This window comes from Rhodnius prolixus, unplaced genomic scaffold, assembly GCF_049639745.1.
Source record: "Rhodnius prolixus isolate KJV_2025 unplaced genomic scaffold, Rpr scaffold_3, whole genome shotgun sequence".
NCBI classification, from domain to species: domain Eukaryota; kingdom Metazoa; phylum Arthropoda; class Insecta; order Hemiptera; family Reduviidae; genus Rhodnius; species Rhodnius prolixus.
Genome location: NW_027411603.1, coordinates 3,702,893 through 3,721,715, shown reverse-complemented (window position 1 = coordinate 3,721,715; position 18,823 = coordinate 3,702,893). Strand labels below are relative to the sequence as shown.

Below are 18,823 nucleotides of genomic sequence, written 5' to 3'. Positions count from 1 at the left end.
GCTCAAAAAAAACAAAAAAAAAACAAATAACCATTGATTAAAGGGAATTTTGAATTTCACGTGATTTTACAAATTTTAAATTGCAAGTTCTATAAACTAAAAACGTTTAAGTAAAGGTCTTTCCGATTGAAATGGAATGAAATAAACCATTTTGTGTTCCATGGGTGCACAAAAAAAGGTCACAGAACATTGTTCTACACATCATCAACCTCTTATGATTGGATGAAAATCCGAAACTGAACGGAATTAAACGAGATAACAAGCGTGCTTATTGGATAAAATTCGACGAATAAAAAAAAAAAACAATCAAATGAGTTTGGTAGCTTTATTGTAAAAAATTATACTGAGATTGAATTGTAGGATTTGTTTGGTTTTTTTTTTAATATTTCAAAGAAAAAAAAAAAATTTCGTTTTTTATGTATTTTATTTTGAAAGCAAAAGAATCTCAACAAGACAAAAAATGTTAACTTTTTTTTTAACTCTCCAACTTCACAACTACAAAAATATAAACAAAACATCACTGACAACCTCCATTTTGTAACCTAACAGCTGTTATGACAAAACAAAAACAATGAATACAATCCTTTACTTTACTGTGAAAAAAAAAAAAGATTGAGTGAAATGTACATTTATTTAAAAATGATAGCAAAAAATTGTTTATTTTGTATAATGTAAATTATGTAATAATAATGGTTGTAACATGTAGTATTTCTTACCTTTTTTTTTGCACGAAGCTAATTCGTTTTTTATTATGCTCTTTGCTTTGTTTGCTTTTTTCTTTTTTAATTTACAAGAGGAAAATAAAAGAAATTGAACTATAAAAATATATATTTAAAAAAAAAAATTAAAAAAACTTTTGTATTCTGCTTACCAAAAATTGTATTCCATATTTATAAAAAATATTTATATTGGCTGCTGTGATAAGGAATGTAATAATAATTTTTAAATATTAATAATGATAATTTATTGGCAAAAACTTCTTTTTAAAAAGTAATAACAAAACTTTTTAGCCCTTTTTTTGTTTATAAAAAAAAAAGAAAGTAATTTTAGATTTTTAGTAATACATTCCTTGAAATGAACCATGAGAAAATTGGGAAATTCTCTCTATCCCTTTTCAGTTGTACTTTCATTAAAGATATTGTTAAATAAATCCCCCTTCCTCAAATTATTGCACTATTGTAATTAAAAATTTTAAAAAAATACAAAATTGTATGTTGTGTCGTTTAAGAATTCAAGAAATAAAAAAGGAAAGAAAAAGTATATGGCCTATGTGATTATATAGGAAATAATAAATTTTAAAAACAAATTAAATATTTATAGATTTTAGGACAAAACAAACAAAACATATAAGGTACATATAGTATTTTTATTGTTTATAATTTGTTGATTTATTTTCAAATTAAAGGTTAGCTCCTTAAATAAGAAATTTCATTTATTTAAAGTGAATTTGTTGTGAGAATGGTGTGTTGAAAGAAAACATTTAATAAAGCCGAAGAAAGCTTTCATTAACGTAAGTCCAGTCCTTAAAATATTACATATATTTTGGAAATTATTAGAAATTAGTTGTGCCAGTTTTCAGTTGTGATACATTTATTCTGCCGAAGCTTTCGACCTAGGGACTAGGTCACATCTTCAGGACTAGTTTATAAAGTAATATTTTTTACATTACAGGGTTGGGTGTGTCTTCTCGTCTTGTCTGTTCATGGACTGTTCAGTCCCTTCATTCACACCAACCCTATAATGTAAAAATATTATTGTACTTTGTAAAGTAGCCCTGAAGGATGACCCCCAGTCCCTAGGTCGAAAGCTTCGGCAGAATAAATGTATCATGACTGAAAACTGGCATTTATTTTTTTCATCCTATTGAAACTATGAATCAAGTCACCAAAAATAATGGACAGCTAGAAATTAGAGTAATGTTATGGAACAATATTACTACAATGACGTGAATTGTAATGCTAGTTACGATTCTGTTCTGCCGTGCCCTCTTAATTTTACAAAATTGTACTTTTTCGCACCCTGAAGAATTTACAAATGGAAGAGTGGATAGTCCTTGACCTATTGCAAACATGGTATTATTCATTGTCTTCTCAAGAGATTCTGAAGATAGCTTCCTTCTCAACCACGAATACAATGATGAAAGAAAAGATCGGCATTGAATAAGTTCCCATTGTTTCCATCAAGCGTAAAAAATTAAACAAGCTTAGACAATGGACATTATGATTTTGTTTACATTTCAATCTATTATGGTAAGTAAAGTTATTGTGATTTTCGATTTTTAATATATATCATCGGATATAACAGTTTTAAGGTTACATCCGAAAAAGCGAGTTTTACAAGTTGGGCTTTCCCATTTTTCATTCTGTAGGTATGTATGTGAGCATGCGTGTATCCATGTAATTCGAAATCGCAAGAAGTTCAAATTTAATTTCCAGCTTAACGTGCAGTCAGAGGTGCCACATATTGGTCTAAATCAGCCATCTGGAATTAACGATTTTCGTTTAAACCTCGTGTATATATATATATGCATTTCTTAAAATTTCTTTAAACCATTTATCGCAAGAAAATTCAAATAAGAACACTTCTCATCGGTGAGAAGAGAGTAAGTTTTATTTCCTCTTGCAGAGTTTAAAATGTTGATTGTAATAACCTGCATAGTTTTTATAACTGTGGAACTGAGTTTCTGCATTTGAAGAAAACTGACATGATCGGTAGTGATTTTACCGTACTTAGTCATTTTCTGAGATGAGTCTTTTATTTTTACTTAAGGCAGTAATTAAAATACTGTAGTACTTTTCAATCAAAACTTTTCTTAAGTGAAACTGACTTTTAAACTAAATTTATCCTCTTTTAACAAAAATGAGTTTTTATTCTGTTTTTAATGAAATGTTTTCCTTTATTAAATTTCATCTGAAAAAAAAAAAGGTACAATCAAAAGAAAGTGCTTTTTTTAATTAAATTACAATACTAATGAATAAAAGGTACAGATGATAAAGAATTAAAATGCTACTTTTAAATAAGAGTGGATCCAATATTTCTTCTGTTACATAAATGTGTGTGGTTTTTTACGGATTAAGAAGGAATAAGTAGATAAAGTAAAATTTGAGTAAGTACCTTGAGCAAAACTAATGAAGGAGTTTTTTTTTTCTTGTTGTGTTGACCTCAAACTTTTTTTTACCTTTACATCTGCAGTGGATATTTTAAAACGTGGGCATCATTGTGAAGTCTGTAACCGCCCATACAAGTTGAATCTGGCGCGCGCATCATGGACAAAGCACCTGTTTCTTGTTTACCCACAAACAACAAAATGTCAAAAGCTAAGAAAGTGATAGAAGAAGCAAAGGAAATCCAGAATCCTGAATTGGATTTGTGCGACAAAGGAATCTTATCCTTTGAAGAATTACCTGGATTATGTGAGTGCAAAAAAAAATAATCCTGTGTTGGTTACAAACTAAAAATATCTTTCTCCTTATATGGTAGTCGACCTGTTTTCAGAGGTTGCTTGTTGATTATGTTTGGCTAAACTATTTTATATTTTAACATTCTTATTTACCATTTTAATTGACAAAAATTCGTAAAAATATCAATTCAATGCTTCGTAAATGACTTTAAATAAAAAGTGTATTATATACGTTTAGGTTAGCTTTAGCCTAGTTTATTTTTATTTTTTTTAGCAACAGCTTAGCGTCGTATATAATCTAAGCACTTTTTATTTATAATTATGTTTATGAATCTCTTTAGAAAATAAAGTTTGAAATTCTAGACTTTTTATTCTGTTGATTTTGATTTCTTCATTGTCAGTTTTAATGTGATGGAAAACCAGCTATGTATTTTTGGATAGATTGTGAACTTGCAATAATAAAGATTTATTAACCGATTTAATCTATCAAGACATCTTTTTCAAATGCCCTTCCCCCATTAGTGGGAACTACATATGTATAAGTGACAAAATCGTGAAGGGTGTGCCTTTATCAGTAGTTGGGCTTGTATGTCTAAAACCGATTATTTAATAAAACAAATAGTAGCTCATCTAGCATTAATTTCAATTCCCAATCTGGATTTAAAATTTTAAATAAAATCCAAGCGAAGACTGGAAAGCGAAACTCATACTCTCAAAATGCTCTTAACTACTTACTACATACATACCTCTTAGATGAGTATTAAACCAATCTAGTTCAACACTACGATTTAATACAACACTTAGTATTTAATATACAAGAAAAGCAATGGAATTGGTTTAGTAAAAGCATACGCTGCAAATGTGTGTAGATCTACGTTTTTTTAATATTATGATACTTATACTTTCCTGATCCGAAGCTAATTTTAAAAGAAAAGTAAATAATTTTATATACTGCTCTTCTTTTATTGCAGTTAATATGTACAACATGACCCGACTCACGCTTAGTCACAATAAGATTAAAGGTAAATAAACAATAACAATATATATTATGTATAATTTAAGATTTTATACGTTTTAAATTCCAATTTATGCAGATGTACCAGCAGGATTAGCTAATTTAGTAAACTTGGAGATATTGAACTTCTTCAACAATCACATTGAAGAATTGCCGTTATCGTTATCTTCATTGCCAAAGTTGAGAATCTTGAACTTAGGGTGAGTACTTTATATAAAGTAAATTAAAGTTATATTGTAAATATTTTAAATTAGTAAGTTTCAATTCTTCCAGGATGAATCGTTTAAACAATCTTCCAAGAGGTTTTGGAGCTTTTCCTTGTTTGGAAGTGTTAGACTTAACTTATAATAATTTATCTGAAGAAAGTCTACCTGGAAATTTTTTTATGTTAGGTGAGAATAGTTTTAATAGTTTTGTGTTTTCAATATTTTAGTTTTTTTTTAGATTTGATCTTCGAAGTTAATATCAGTTGGACATTCGAGAAAATGTTACAATATTTTTTCTAACCTTTCATGCCATTAACAGTCATCAATTTTTTCCTTAGAATTCCAATTGTATATGAAGATAATCAGGGTTGAAATGAATTTAATAGAGGTCTTAGGTAAATATTGGAACATTTGTTCCCTGACAAAGGTGTACGTTGTTCATTAATGGTAACAAAATTAGGGTTTAAATTATTATTAATATATTAGGAACTTATTTTAAAATTTCCTGGGTAACTAATTTCTTTTCGGTACTTTTCTAATGTCGCCAATTGTGAACCAAACGCGAGCCAAGTCAACGGAATAAAAGTCGAAAACGTTCAGCTATAAACAAATATTAATGAATTGTAAAGAAAACAGTTTTACCAAAAACTGTTTTTCGCTTGCGCCCGGCTAACGGAAAAGTACCTTGTTTTCTAGAAGATATGAATTTAACAGTTTGCCCCTATTCTCCATCCGAATAATCGCTCAACACTCATCATCCTTTCAAGGGGTTAGGTCATGCAACTTGATCCCAGAAAAGTGCTGTATACTTTCTACTAAGAGGCGATCCTGGTTTGATTGCTTCGGTTTTTCTTAAAAATTACTTTTTTAAATATCATTGCGCGTGAATTTCACTGGAAGTATCTTTCCGAAGTTTTAAGACAATTTATTATAATTTCGTAAACAAGTACACCTGGGCGCTAATGGCCATAGACGTCAATGCGCCGGCAAAAAAAAAAAAAAAAAAAAAAAAGTACACCTATTTGTAAATTGTTTAATTTATTTATTTTCTTTATTTTTTTTAGAAACGTTAAGAGCACTATATTTAGGAGATAATGATTTTGAAATAATCCATCCCCAAATTGGGCAACTAAAAAATTTACAAATTGTAAGTGAAGTTATATTGGTTTTTGTTTCTTCATTTGCAAAAAAAGTTGGCTTTGCTAATATAATAAATAAACCTGTTGCAATTAAAATCTTATATGCTTCCTGTATAGTACGTAATAAACTAAAAAAATTCCTTTGTAGTTTTTATTTTCACACATTCTCATGGATTCCCCAATTTATTGAAGATTTTAGCCATTTTTAAAATAATAATTCCTTAAAAATTTATTAGTGCTTCTAAATGTTATCTTATAAATGAATTCATAACCTATAAGTAATATATTTTTATCAAGTTTAAGCTTATTTTGTGTATATAACTGCTTTTGCTTAGTAACATAGTTAATATTTATAATCTTTAAATTTGTTAATCTCTTGGATTGTTGGCGCCAACTTGGCTTACTATTGAGTGGGGGTAATGTAGTGCCAGTTCGTATTCATCTCCATCTTAAGCAATAATCAGAATTAAGATGTTAGAGTTATTATTTTGATCGATTAAAATCAATCCGGTAAAGGATCGATTTTTTTTTGTCTTATACTATCGATAGAGTATACTATCGACAGAGTAGTAATTTCTAGATTTGAATTATCAGCATTTGTTTTGAAAGCTTAGTTATTAATTCGTATTAATATTGAGTGTATTTATTTTGATTTCAGTTGGTGCTACGTGATAATGATCTGATTGAAATACCAAAGGAAATTGGTGATCTAGCACGGTTGAGAGAACTGCACTTACAGGCCAATAGATTGACTGTAATTCCACCAGAAATTGGTGAGCTGTTGGCAATCATTTTGTATTATTATAATTATTTTTTGTTCATATTTTTAAAGAATTTTCCTCATGTAATTATTGGTTTCTTTCCTTTACAATATTCTTTTGCGTTGCAATAATTCGTTTGGGGCTTTTTTTTTCTGGTTTTTCTTTCACGTTACAAGACATTCTTTTCCATGCCTCGTAATTTTCATGTGTATCGTTTCTAATTCTGAGCTTTGTAACAGCTTTTGATGAAACCATTTTACTGAGAAAAAGGTGGCAGGAAAAAGTTTTAAAGCTTTGGGTCTTGATTTTTGTATGTACTAATTTATTTTAGAATTATTTTTCAATTTTATTGAAGTTTTCTAGAAAAGCATCTTCATAACAGTCTTTATGCATAGCATAGCACACAGCCTTATTAATCGTATGCTTGTAGATTTGTAAACATTTGTTTTAAACATTTTTACTGGAACGTTTACCATAATAGCACTTTTCAGTACAATGTACGGTTTCATCACCTATATCAATACGAATTAAATAAGTAAGTGAAATTTCAAATTTGAATTAGAAGACAGAAAATGCTGATGTACTTACGGCTTACAGAGTACTTTTGACTAAATTGAAGCCTATTTACGTCTTACGATATATGTACTAACAATTCTTTTACTATTTACTCAATATATTTTAAGAACGTAGTAAGAGAGTTGAAAGTAACTCGTAACAGAATACTAAGTGAACTATCTTACGATTAGTGATCTTTCTCTCTTCTCTTACGATTTGTTTACGATATTCATAAAAATTCCCTTACTATTTCATTTACTTATCGTTGTCCTTTTCACAAATACGCAAAATTCTAGTAAAAAAAAAAATCCTTTAGGAAATCTGGATTTTATGAGTGAAAAAGCAGAACTGAAGTTACATCTTAATCCATGGGTTACACCAATCGCAGACCAATTACAAGCTGGCATTCCAAGGCTATTGGATTATATTCGTTCGGAAACTTATAAATTGTGAGTTTGAGTTGATTTTTTCATTTTATTATTATAAATTTTATTTCAAATTAAAAAGTTAGATTTTTTTCATAATTGATTTTTTTAAAATTTGAGAAAACATTTTCTTGAAAGTAAGACATGAGGGTTCAAGGTGGTTTCCTTAGTTCTGATCACGTTAAGGGAGAGCAGTTTTATGCTGCTGTAAAAATTATGTTACACTTTTACGAGGTCCTTTTGGTTCGTGGACCATATATAAGGTGAATCGAAACTAGTTTGAACTCTAGTCCAATCTTCTACGAATATTTTATTGAACTAAAAGTGATTATTTATTTTTTTACCCACAGCTTATACAACAGACATACGAACACCAGGGAACCTCCTCCACCAAAAACTGTCGATAAAAGTAAGAAGCTATCCAGAAATCGCCAATTAAGCTAATTGAAGTACAAATGTTAACCAATCCTCACCAGGAAATGTTTTACCTTAAAGTAATATAATAACATCTCTAAATGTGTTCATTTTAATAACTTATATACCTGATACTAAACGACAAAAATATTTGATATTATTAATTTGTATTAACGTTACAGTATTGTTCATATTATATTTTATATGTTTATGTATCAGTAGGTTTGTTCTAACTAGCGATTCGTGATCGGTTGCCCAGTAATTTGTAATTATTAATTACAAATTAATAATTCGATGGAATATCTAACTAAAAATTAAAATCGGTTTGAATTCTGTAGGAACACTAAACGCTTGCAATAATGAGAAATTTACAATGAAATACTTACGTTCTATTAGATCAAACCATTTGTTAACTCTTAAAAACAGAAAATAATTCTTTCAAGTTACAATTTATGAACTAGTTACAATATAAATTAAATTTTTAAAAAAGTTTAAGTTTTGGCTTATTTGTAATTAAACACTATATTGCCTCTTAACTGTAACAATCCTTGTACAACTGTCCTACTGGACAGTTTTAATGGAAAAATTTATCTTAATAATAATATTATCTTTTGTAATGATATATTTGTTAAATGTAATTACAATGATTATGTATAAAAAATATATTTATTAAATGTAACTAGAATGATTATGTATAAAAAATATATTTATTATATTTTTACTAAATAAACTGTCAGAAATTGATGACTAGATTGATTTGTTTAAGTGACGCAGAGACATTCTTTCATTTTCTTTAGATGGCTAAAACAAATTTTTGTATTACTTTGTGTTTGCATGTATTTTTGATGAACTTGAAATAAGCCATTTTCATGAAAAAGCACATTATGCGCCTCGAGTCGCGCGATCGACGTGCCACATGACCACGGAAATATCGAAGGTTACTGACAATATGGTGCACCTAAGCTGGACAAAAATCTAAATCTAGAAAGATAAATAAAATTCATCTTCCATATTTGTGAGAAGTAAAAAATCGTGACAACAAAAAAGAAAACTTGACAAGGCTTTTTAGTGATTTTAAAACAACCCGTTTCAGAAAACAATGTTGATAACTGCAAAGTTGATATATCTTTTGATTGTTAGAAGTAATCTTTAAGGAAAACAGTGTTTTGTATAATACGAAGTGAGATGTTGCGACTCAGAATTTTTATCATATCTTATATTTACGGTTGAACTTCTGCGGTCAACTCCACGGTTAAACTTTCAGTTGAGATCTAACATTCAGTACGTAGGAAATTACTTAGCTGTTAAGAGTTTAAAATAAGGTGCAAAATATTTTATTGATGTTTTTAAATTTAGTTTTTTTCTGCAGAACATTTAACACATATTACAATCGATAATTTTTAACGTTTAATAAGTATCAAGGCGTTCTAATTATGCTTTACTTGGATACCTCGTTATTTATTTTTATTTTTTACATTCATCTTTAAGTTGTTATACATGTTGTAACTCAAAAGTAACGTAACCATAACTTACAAAACGAATAGAAAATGTTTCAGCCTAAAAGTCCCAGTTAATTCTAGAAAGGGGGGACAAAGTGGTTAGGGAGTTCACATTACAGGATGTAGTAGTTGATAGGAAATTTCCTGGAACTCGAGATTCCTAATCGTAAAGACTATCCTGTACTAGTCTACAGCTATTTGCTGTTCACACTCTACTCCCGACAACCTACCACTTAGCACGTACACCACCCCGTGTCTTGACTTTGCCTTTCAGCACTGCCGCCCCAGCAACACTATTACTACAGAACAAGCAAGATTTCCTTAGGAGTACACGTTTTCCAATTACAATATTTTACGTACATGTTTCCATTTTCCGCCTCCTTGTCTCTTACTTCTCTTTTCTCGCCTGTCCTTTTAAGTTTCACTTTGATCTTTTAAATGGACTTCTTAATTGTGGATTTTCTAAGATGCGTCAACATCTGAGGTTATTGGTGCCCGGAACTTTTACAGTGCAATGCCGGTCTTCGGTCAAAATTTACACATTTTTCTACACAATAATGTAAACTAATATAATGTAAGGGCGACAGTGACTGTAACCTCTAGCTCTGCTCCAAATAATGATTACTTAATACAGTTATAGATATCTAACTAAATAAATAAATGCAAAACAAAATTATATGAGGGAGAACGCTGAAATATATATGTATATGTACACACAGGCGCTTTGAGTGCCAAAAGTCAATTTTTAACAAAGCTGCCGCTGCGTCAACAGCTGTGATAATATTTCAATTTCCTGTAATACTAACATGAATAAATACGGAAGATATGAGTTTATCTGGTTTCTAAACATTAGCCAGTAAACGAAGTTTTTGTACCATTCTTTAATAATAAACATAAACTTTTGTTTGCTTAAAATGTACAGGTTAAATAGTTACATACTAGTACTTTATGCAAAACCAAAATTCTGGCTTACTCGCTAATACATCTACTGAGTTTATCCTCAGTTTCAAACGAAAGCAAACTAATTTTAACTGTAGGTAGCCTTAATGTTTGATATCTGATTTTGTAAAGTTTATATCAGTAATATTTGAATATGTAAAACACTGTGCTCAATCATAAATACAAATATCAACATTATTTACAACATGCTACTTTGAAACCTACCCTGAATGGTTATCCTGTGTGTTTACTTTTCCATCTATTTGATTAAGAATTGCTGCTATTATAGGATAGAAAATTTCTTTTATTTATTTTTTGTTTTACAAAAATGCTTAGAGAATAATTTCATTAAACGATCCTGTCAAGTCTAACAAAATTCACCTGAAACACTATGGTGAACTCTGGTTTATGTTCTTAAAAGGATTTATTTAAAATTATATGTCAATGCTGCTAATTGTTCAAGCTACATTAATTTCTATTGATTAAAAAGATGATTGTGTTACAGGGTTCACAATTCTTGATTTAGGCCTTCGATTTTATTTAGTGTTTATTGTGAGAAATTTCTTTTAAAGTATATGTAGTTGCTTTCATCTTTCATCTGTGAATTGATTAACCTGTATGGTACCTTCATTACATGCAGCAGCTAGCTGGTCGATCCTTATTCATTTTATTCGGGAGTTATACGTATTACTACAGATTTTATAATTAAAATTCAATAATTTTGACAAAATTGAACTTTTTTTTTAATGGAAATTAAAAGAAAAATGGTTTATTTTGGCTGTAGCAAACAAAATAAAACCAATGATATATAAATTTATGGCAGTATCTGTAACTTGACGAACGAATTACGGGATAGATTTTACAAGGTTTACAAGACTGATCCGTTTAAAAATTTTAACTTTAATTTTTATTTTCCATTTTTTAATTTATTCCTGTAAGATAAAAATATTTGTTTAGAAACGGTTGAATTTTGATTTATAGTATTTTTTGGATAGAACAATTTTTATTTCAAGATTAACTCCGATAAAAATTTTATTTCATTGATAATGATGATTTTCAGAACGAAACAGTCAATACTGTTTGTATTACTACCTGCAAAACTGTTCATCAAATGAAGTTGTAATGAAAAAGACATTGAGAAAACATCCTACAAAAATATTAAATCTTTAAGCTTACTAATCCAACTTGTACACTGCCGGTATTCGAAAACTGGCAAAAACTAATAAAATAAAAATTGTTACAATAAAATTGCAAAACAGAAATTTATTGATTTACGAGAGTTTGAACATGAAGATCTAAAAAAAGTAAAGAAAGAAGTGAAAAAAGATGAATTGAATGATTTTATACACTGAAAATGAATGCTATGCTATCTAGTAGCGCTTGCTAGAACTACAAAAAAGATTGTAGTTTCACAAATCGTTGCTAGATAGCATTTTCTTTTGCACGTTTATTAGACTATTCATAAGTAATTACTTATGATATTATTTCTCTTAGCATAATATATAAACTAAAGACTACGCTTTGATGCCAAAATTATCTAAGCCTATTATGATAAAAATCACAACTCTGTACTACAATTTAATCTTCATACAAAACAAGCATAGCCTTTTGTAATTTATAGTTGGTAGTGAAAAAGATAATAAAATGTTAAAAAAGTTTAAGTTAAAGAATATAACTTCTTTTTACGGATTAAATCAGTAATACTAAATGATTAACAATTAGGAATCTTAAGAATTAAATTAAGGTTATTAATGTTGAAATATTAATTATATTTGAATTATTAATTTTAAAACTAATTATTAAAATTATTAAGTTTTAGAAAAGTACAACGATCCGAAGATCTTATTTTTTTAAATTTTAAATCAGTAAAATGTTTTGACGTGAATACGTCTTTAAATTTGCTATCATATGGAGGCAATCCAAAAAATCTAATGATAACAAAATCGGGGGATATAGTTTGGCATTATAGTTGCGAATCTATCGTCTACATCCAAAATTAAATTAGACCACTGGATAGCTAAAGGATCAAAGAATTCATTACGATTAACGATGACTGTGACGCATCGCGCGTGGTGGAGGGGGAAGCGTCGCCATTTTGAGATCATTTTGCTGCGTATCGAGATTTGTAATTAGTATAACTTTTGACTCGGAGAAGCTACGATGTTCGTTTAAGTTTTAATCGTCAGCTGTCGTCACAATCTATCGATTGTATATAAAACATTAGTGTAAAATAGTGACAGTTAATATAATAAGGTGTTAGAATAAAAAAATATATAATGTCGGCCTATATGCGTCGAAAAGCCAAAACCAAATACAGAAATCGTATAAGGTTGAAAAGGGCTTCTCAAGAACAATCGAATGGTAATAATAAAACACCATATGACGGAGTCAAGCTGTGCCGGGAACGTAAAAGAATGAATGCGGCCTAGCGGATCAACGACGGTGTCAGTACATCTGCAGCTGGGGCGGTTGAAATTATGCAAATGGATAATGAAATCGCTTCTACATCGCACAACGGACTGTATAGCCATAGATTGTGTTCGATCGTCGATTTGTTTCCTTGATTTCATCCTAAATACATGAATAAAAATATTTTATATAAAAAATATAACCCATTACGTAAACGTATTCACGTACAACACACGGTCCATGACCCAGCCGCAGTTTTTTATCAACAAAAATTTTGGCATGCAATTGGTACAATTTATAACAAAATGTTAATTAATAATAATTAATATTTCATTATTATTATTTTCAATTATCATTTTGAAGTATTGAAATTCAATATTTAATTTACGCACATATATCAAAGTTACTTAAAATAGATAACAAAAAATGGAAATAATTACGTTTTTCTGCAACCATGTAGGGAAGTTCTCATTACTCAATTAAAATCAGCTGTGTAATGCCCAACTTCCCACACTAGTGGGGGGAAATTCCCATTAGTGTCACTTTCCGCACAAGTGAGTGGAAAAACTTTATTGTGCTTCCTTGATATAAGAAGTTTTGTTATTAACATAAATATTTTCTGTAAAACTCTAATAAGCTTATTTAAATTTATTTTATTTAAATAATTAAAAAACGAATATTAAAAAATAAAATAAAAATTGAAAGGAATATAGAAATAAAAATAATACTTTAATAAATAATTAGATATTTTTAATTATAACAGTTAAAAAGGTTATAGAGTTACCTTATAGAAATTTAAAATGGATTCTAGTGATTCCTGTTTAGAAAACACTCCTCCATCAATAAAAGAAACAGCAGAAAATGTAATAAGTAATGTAAATACGTAAGTAATGTAAATAATTGTAATATAACAATAAATGTTTATAATAAATAAATTACTTTTTGTAGACTGTAAAAATGAAATTTTTAATTTTATTAGTTAATAAATGGTTGCAGAAAAAATATAATATTTAACTCTAGTGTAAAGTATTTTCCTCACACTCGGCAATTTGCACTTGCACTCGCGTCGCTTCGCTCGCTCGTGCGTGCAAACCCTGCCTCGCGTGAGGAAAAGTACTACTTTCCACACTTGTTAAATAAATAACTATTTGTATGAACTAAAATTTTATATACCAATGCGATCTAGCGAAAGAACTGAAAACTAATAATTGCTGATTAGTTATCAACTTTGCCAAAAGAGCACTCTTAACAACAGATTTTGTTGCTTTTCTAAGTTCTTTGTATTCACGTCCCTGCAATTTAAAATGTCCATCATTAATTGCATTTACTGTTTTTTTTTTAAAATTAATGAAATGTTTATATTAATGTATAAAATGTTTGTAATGCTTTAGTATTACAAAGTACACAATAAACAATTGCATTAATAAAAACAATAATAAAGTATAAAAGGGAGATATTTAAATTATATGAATAAAAAGTTTCAGATTATTTTGTACGTTTTATATTATTTTAAACGTATTCAATAATACAATGAGAATCTGTAAATCGTACCCGACATCCTTATTGTGTATAAATGGTTCTTTCTCTTTTATTTGAAACTAATACAGGAAACATTGGATTAAGTTGGAGTATAAGTTCCTCAATGTTCCATTTCAGTATTTTGTGGTACTGTATCATACAGATAGTATTATAAAGAAGGATTAAATGAGTTTATTAAAACACGAAGTTTTGAAGGGAATTCCACAAATTACGAAATGCAATTTGCGCAGTTTTCTTTTTGTGGAAATTTTCAAAAAAAAATTAATCTTTGAATACTGATCCTGGTGTAGAAGGTTTATTTTAAAGATTTCCATAGGAAAATCGATTGAAGGCACTTCTGGGAAAATCTTATCACTGAAGTACCTTTATATAGCAACACCTGCCGACGCATATAAAATATACTTTATTGTTTATTAGCTTATTAAAATATGATCATTAATTTGTGACCGAAAATATTATCGTTCCTCTTGGCAATTAGTGTAAACCGCTAACATAGGGTGCTTTGGGTAGCTAGCTTGAGTGTTTTGTATGTTTAAGCTTGTGTTATATATAGAATCGATTAGACTGTAGGCTAATTGATATAGCGATTATAAACCAATTAGGATTAATAAAGTTTTGTTAATTTTTAATAAATAATTTAATACAAAAAAAAGTGGACGATGGTTTGAAGGTCATAACTAGGTCACAATTTGTGTATCAACCTGGCTGACTGACATTATAAAGTTTGTAACTGTACTAACCATTGGTTGGGAGGGGTCAGCAACTTCAACAGAGATCTTGCTAGTCCCCCTACTGTGATCCCAGCCTAACAACATAAACAACACACTGTGCCCTACAGAGATAGTTCGTGTGTGTACGAGGAGCACTACTTATATTTTGAGCCTTGACAACACTGAGTGTTGTCTGGTGCTATCTGACGTTTCCACCTGAAAGTTTGACATTTTTGATCATAACCTTCTTCAGAACGTTTTGTTATTTGAGCGCGATTTGTGTTGTTCACAGTCACTTGAAAATTGTGTCTCAGCGTTAAAAATGGAATTAACTTGTGAAAATTTTCGTGCAATGATTTATTACGACTTTCGACGATTGGATTATCAAGACAGGAGTGCATCGATCAACTTACTAACTCCACTTTTGGCGATAAAGCCCCCCCATCCTTTGCCACTGTGAAACGCTGGTATAACGAATTCAATCGTAGTCGTCGTTCGCTCACCGACAAAAGTCGTGAAAGTCGTCCAAAATCAGTTGTTGTGTCAGAAAAAACATTGATGCTGTGCAAAAACTAATAATGCAAGATCGTCATGTGACATACTGTGAGATTGAGGCAACCTTAGGCATTAGTTCTCCACCAGCATATATAAAATATTGCATGATCATTAAGCCGTAAAAAAAGGTTCGTTCTCGTTGGATCCCACATAATCTGACAAAATTTCAAAAAAGATATTTTGAAAAACAATAAAGTCATTTTCAATGTCAAATTACTGTTTTTTTTTTATTATTAGGCTCAAAATATAAATAGTGCCCCTCGTATTTTGATTTTATTTATTTATTTATTTTTTTAAATTTTAAGGTGAGTCAACATCTGAGGCTATTGGTGACCAGAACTTTTTCCAATGCACTGTCAGCCTTCAGACTCTGGATGGGTGCAATTAATTAGGCTTTTTAGCAAATCCCACAGGAGAGAGCTCCAGCTTAACTCCACCGATGTGTCAAAAGCATGTGAAGGAGGATTTTTTCGAACAAAAAGATCGTAAAAAATTTACTTAGTCAAGTCGCACTTTCGCTCTACCGGTCTGCTTCAAATTTAGAATTTTACTGATACAATTAATTTCATGTTAGTATTATACAGTTATTATACTTCGTACCAATATTTACGATGAAAAACAAAACTAGAAATCTGGAAAACAGCAAGATCCTTCACTGAAATTGTTCTGATCAAAAAGATAATTTTCCGTCTAGAAGTACTTTCTATTTTCTTTCTGAAAGCCCATTGCAGCAGAATGAAAATGAAATCGCAATGAAGTTAAATAAGGGTGGACATGTACACACACAGCGTGGAGAAGCACAATTGCATGTACAAGCCTGCAGCAGGGTGTGTGGTAGGGCCACTATCAGGGAGAGTGGTGTTGGCTAATACAATGCGAGATCCCTTAGAGTAGGCTAGGCAGGCAACAACTGTGTATGCTACATCTGTCTGTGTGTTTGGGAATCGATACAGCTGATAGCCTTTAATCTGCACTCACACGACGGGCACATAGCGCGCGTGGCGGTGAGTATGTACGTGGTGCTTTGCACATTGGAAGTATTATATTATAGCCGTGTGCCATAAAGGCAAGGATGGCCTTCTATATCATCTGGAATCACACCCTTGCCACCATCTCATACCATTTTCCTGTACTTTCCAAGTAGTATCTGCATTATCGATATATAATATCGATTATTATTATTTTATTTATTTATTATTTTTTTAAAAATAAAATACTAGCTCTAAGGATATTTGAGCTAAGAATGGGTAGGTATTACACAGCAAAACAAAAACTCAAAACCATGGATTCCGTAAAGTAGTACTTTACTGGTAAATCGTTTTTACTTTCTCTCGCCTAAAGTCAGAAGAAGTTTTGTAATCGTGCAGAGTATTCTACGGGTAATTAGATGGGTATTTTGGAATCCATTCTTCAAAGAAAGCAAAATGAACTAATGAGCGGCCATGTAGTAGAATTTAAAAGGATTTTTGAACTATAAACACAACTTTTTATTGTCAGGCGCCACGGTAGCCGAGCGGTTATAGGCTAGACCCGCAAAGCTAAGATGTATTGCGGTACTAGTCTAGGCCTTGCATTCTATTTTATGTGTTAATATGAGGAATTTATAGTAAAGTATGTTAGGGGTTATAGGCTAGACCCGCAAAGCTAAGATGTATTGCGGTACTAGTCTAGGCCTTGCATTCTATTTAATGTGTTAATTTGAGGAATTTACAGTAAAGTATGTCAGGCGATTATAGGCTAGACCCGCAAAGCTAAGATGTATTGCGGTACTAGTCTAGGCCTTGCATTCTATTTAATGTGTTAATATGGGGAATTTATAGTAAAGTATATTTGCTAGTCGCCTCCGTCCACGACACCTAATTTGTGGTAGTTGGACATAAAGCCTGCCTACAAAAATAGGCAATTACTTTACTTTTCACTGTCAGGCTGAGAAATCCCACCTTTTTACTCCATTAATATGTCCACAACACCATCCTGGTTACATTTATTGGGGATCAGAGAGATAGAGAGCAATATGAAAGGAATTCTTTTTCCCGTTAAAGACGCTGTGTAGGAGGAGATCTTGTGCCCTGCATGTAGAAGATGTGGCCTACATACTCCAGACATCCTGGATGAGTGACAGCCGTCAGACGGGATCACAATGCAGCAACATTCTCCCTTTTTTTGGCCATGTTAAACGTATCTTTCCCAAGCACTCGTCGTCTCCTCCATTCACACTTACTTCTCTCCTTTCTCCGAAGCTGAATATACCATTTCCATTTTTACTAAATATTTGAGAATAAATATGAAGGCTTTTCTTACGTCACATTAAAGATATGAGGGCAAGAAAAATTACTGCCAATTCCAATGATATTTTTTGCCGTCCTTTCGACCTATTGGACTAGATCATCTTCAGATCTGATGCTTGTTGACAATTTTTTTAGATGTTTAACACCCTAAGGTTGGTACGGTCTTCTATCCTTACTGCACTTCGTAGATTTACGCAGCCTTTTAGCCTATTTATGAGGCCCTCAAACTGTAGAAGAAAGCCTGTCTCTTCCATCCCTTATCCTAAAATTCTTTTTAATGAATTTCCCTTTGGAAAACATCGCAAATCTATGCTATACAAATCCCTAAACAGAAAAATTGAAATCGGAAAGTGATACAATTACTGTGGCATCGTCTATTGGCATATCAACGATACTGCACCAAATTTGACCATTCTCCGATATTTTCTCTCGGTATTGCGGACGATATATAAACACAGCTAAAACGCAAAATTGAAAATGTATTCGATTGTAACATCATCTCTTACTGCAGTAGAATAAGAGAGAGACAAACAAACCTGGTAACATCTGATGCTATCCACTATTCGCATCCAAGAGTAAGCTCCTACAAGATGGGTGCAGAAAATTATGTAATCCTGTTTGGCGACACTTACTTCCCTTAATCGTATCAACAGAATCCCTCCATGTTTTAGAGCAGCTCTCAGAGAAGGCAGAGAAGTAGTAATATGTTACCCTGTAAGGTTATATAGTTAACCTTGTTCATCCAAATGGTTGGCAGCGATTGAACTAAAATGCCATGTTTTGAGCTCCTGCGATTATCCGTAACGTGAGTCACGCTGACCTCACACTCCACTGACTGGCACACATACAGACAGCCTATTTGCAAAAACCACTACGAGGACTTCTTCCAAAAACTGGAAACCGGAAATGACGCAGGACGATCGATCCTTTTAACTACAAATGAGAGGAAGTGAAATACTACAAAATAAA

At 30.9% G+C, this 18,823-nt stretch overlaps 1 protein-coding gene and 1 long non-coding RNA gene across 2 annotated transcripts; one reads left to right on the top strand and one right to left on the bottom strand.

Moving 5' to 3' along the window:
* Window positions 1-9: 9 nt before the first annotated feature.
* LOC141452722 (uncharacterized) lies at window positions 10-3,250 on the bottom strand. Its single transcript, XR_012457557.1, has 3 exons — window positions 3,115-3,250; window positions 2,651-2,910; window positions 10-2,481 (listed from the first exon to the last, which is right to left on the bottom strand). It is a non-coding gene; the product is annotated as an uncharacterized lncRNA (long non-coding RNA).
* A 15-nt stretch (window positions 3,251-3,265) lies between these two features.
* On the top strand, window positions 3,266-8,665 carry ics (ras suppressor protein 1). The gene is made up of 8 exons (XM_074125112.1): window positions 3,266-3,413; window positions 4,372-4,422; window positions 4,495-4,615; window positions 4,689-4,807; window positions 5,686-5,768; window positions 6,419-6,533; window positions 7,393-7,525; window positions 7,852-8,665. Exons 1-8 carry the CDS (start codon window positions 3,266-3,268, stop codon window positions 7,943-7,945), a joined length of 864 nt encoding a protein of 287 aa, XP_073981213.1. The 3' UTR covers window positions 7,946-8,665.
* Window positions 8,666-18,823: the final 10,158 nt, after the last annotated feature.

Bases quoted from the DNA above. Each gene is read 5' to 3' on its own strand.
- ics (XM_074125112.1), top strand. From the start codon at position 3,266: ATGGACAAAGCACCTGTTTCTTGTTTACCCACAAACAACAAAATGTCA. The intron at 5,769-6,418 runs GTAAGTGAAGTT...TTTTGATTTCAG, and splicing joins AACTAAAAAATTTACAAATT to TTGGTGCTACGTGATAATGA. The intron at 7,526-7,851 runs GTGAGTTTGAGT...TTTTACCCACAG, and splicing joins CGTTCGGAAACTTATAAATT to CTTATACAACAGACATACGA.